Source organism: Octodon degus, unplaced genomic scaffold, assembly GCF_000260255.1.
Source record: "Octodon degus isolate 3935 unplaced genomic scaffold, OctDeg1.0 scaffold00197, whole genome shotgun sequence".
Classification (NCBI taxonomy): Eukaryota; Metazoa; Chordata; class Mammalia; order Rodentia; family Octodontidae; genus Octodon; species Octodon degus.
In genome coordinates, this window is record NW_004524773.1 from 3,798,897 (window position 1) to 3,799,798 (window position 902).

Genomic DNA, 902 nt, shown 5'->3' on the forward strand with positions numbered 1-902 from the left:
TTTTTTTTTTTTTTTTTTTTTTTTTTTGTCTTTTAAAGAACGAAAACAATGGACTTGTTTTGAAGAGTACACTGACTCCCTATCTGTTCTTATTTCTAAGTAACTACTAGTGGCTACCATTGGGGTACAGCTCTAGATATTTTGGGTTGGTAATGATGTCAGGTCTCATGTTTCCAACCTGGCCCTGTTCACTGGTGGCACAGTAACCCCAAATCCCGACCTGTAAGAAATATACCGTTCAAATTCCCATTCTCTAAAGGAAAATAAATGCAGATCCCCTTTTTGTGGTGGATCTTACCTCTGGGTGGTGGGACGGTGATCTTATTCTTGTTCTCTTACGAGACAATTATCCTAGATTCCCCATTTGCAAGTGACTATGACCTCTGATCCTGTTCGCTAATGAATGGCAACGTCAGATTTATGTTTTTAGATCTCAGCGACCCAAGACCTTGGTAGTTAAAGAATTGAGAACTGTGACCCCTGTTGCTCTGGGTGTCAGTAATTCTCATCCTAAACTCCAAATGATGGTAACTTCAAGCCCCTTTTTCCTGGGAGGGAGAGAGCTCAAGATGCCAGTTTTAGGCAGGCACAGTGACCTCGAGATCTTATCTGAACACATGAAAGGTACAGATCGACGTTTGAGGACCTTGGGAAACCCAGATCACCACCCTAACCGGGCACCCCTCATACTCACGGCCCAGCTTCACTCCGGGCGGCGGGAAGCTAGTGCCCGCGCCGGGGCCGCCGCTGCCTCCTCCGCCGCTGCCGCTGGGGCCACCCCCGGAACTTGAGGCTCCCACGCCCCCACCCATAGCCCCGACAGACGCCTTTCCGCCGCCGGTGCCGCCTGGGCCAGAGGCCGAACCCCCAGGGCCGCCGCCGCCACCGCCGCCTCCGCCGCC

General features: G+C 51.2%; 1 protein-coding gene across 1 annotated transcript in view; it reads right to left on the reverse strand.

Annotated features, from left to right (window-relative positions):
- The window catches only part of Gsk3a (glycogen synthase kinase 3 alpha), a 9,722-nt gene extending 8,826 nt beyond the window's left edge, over positions 1-896 (reverse strand). The window contains exon 1 of the mRNA XM_004644367.1: positions 695-896. Within this exon, the coding sequence (XP_004644424.1) occupies positions 695-812 (118 nt within the window). The 5' untranslated portion in view covers positions 813-896. The remainder of the gene's footprint in view (positions 1-694) is intronic.
- Between the last annotated feature and the right edge of the window lie 6 nt (positions 897-902).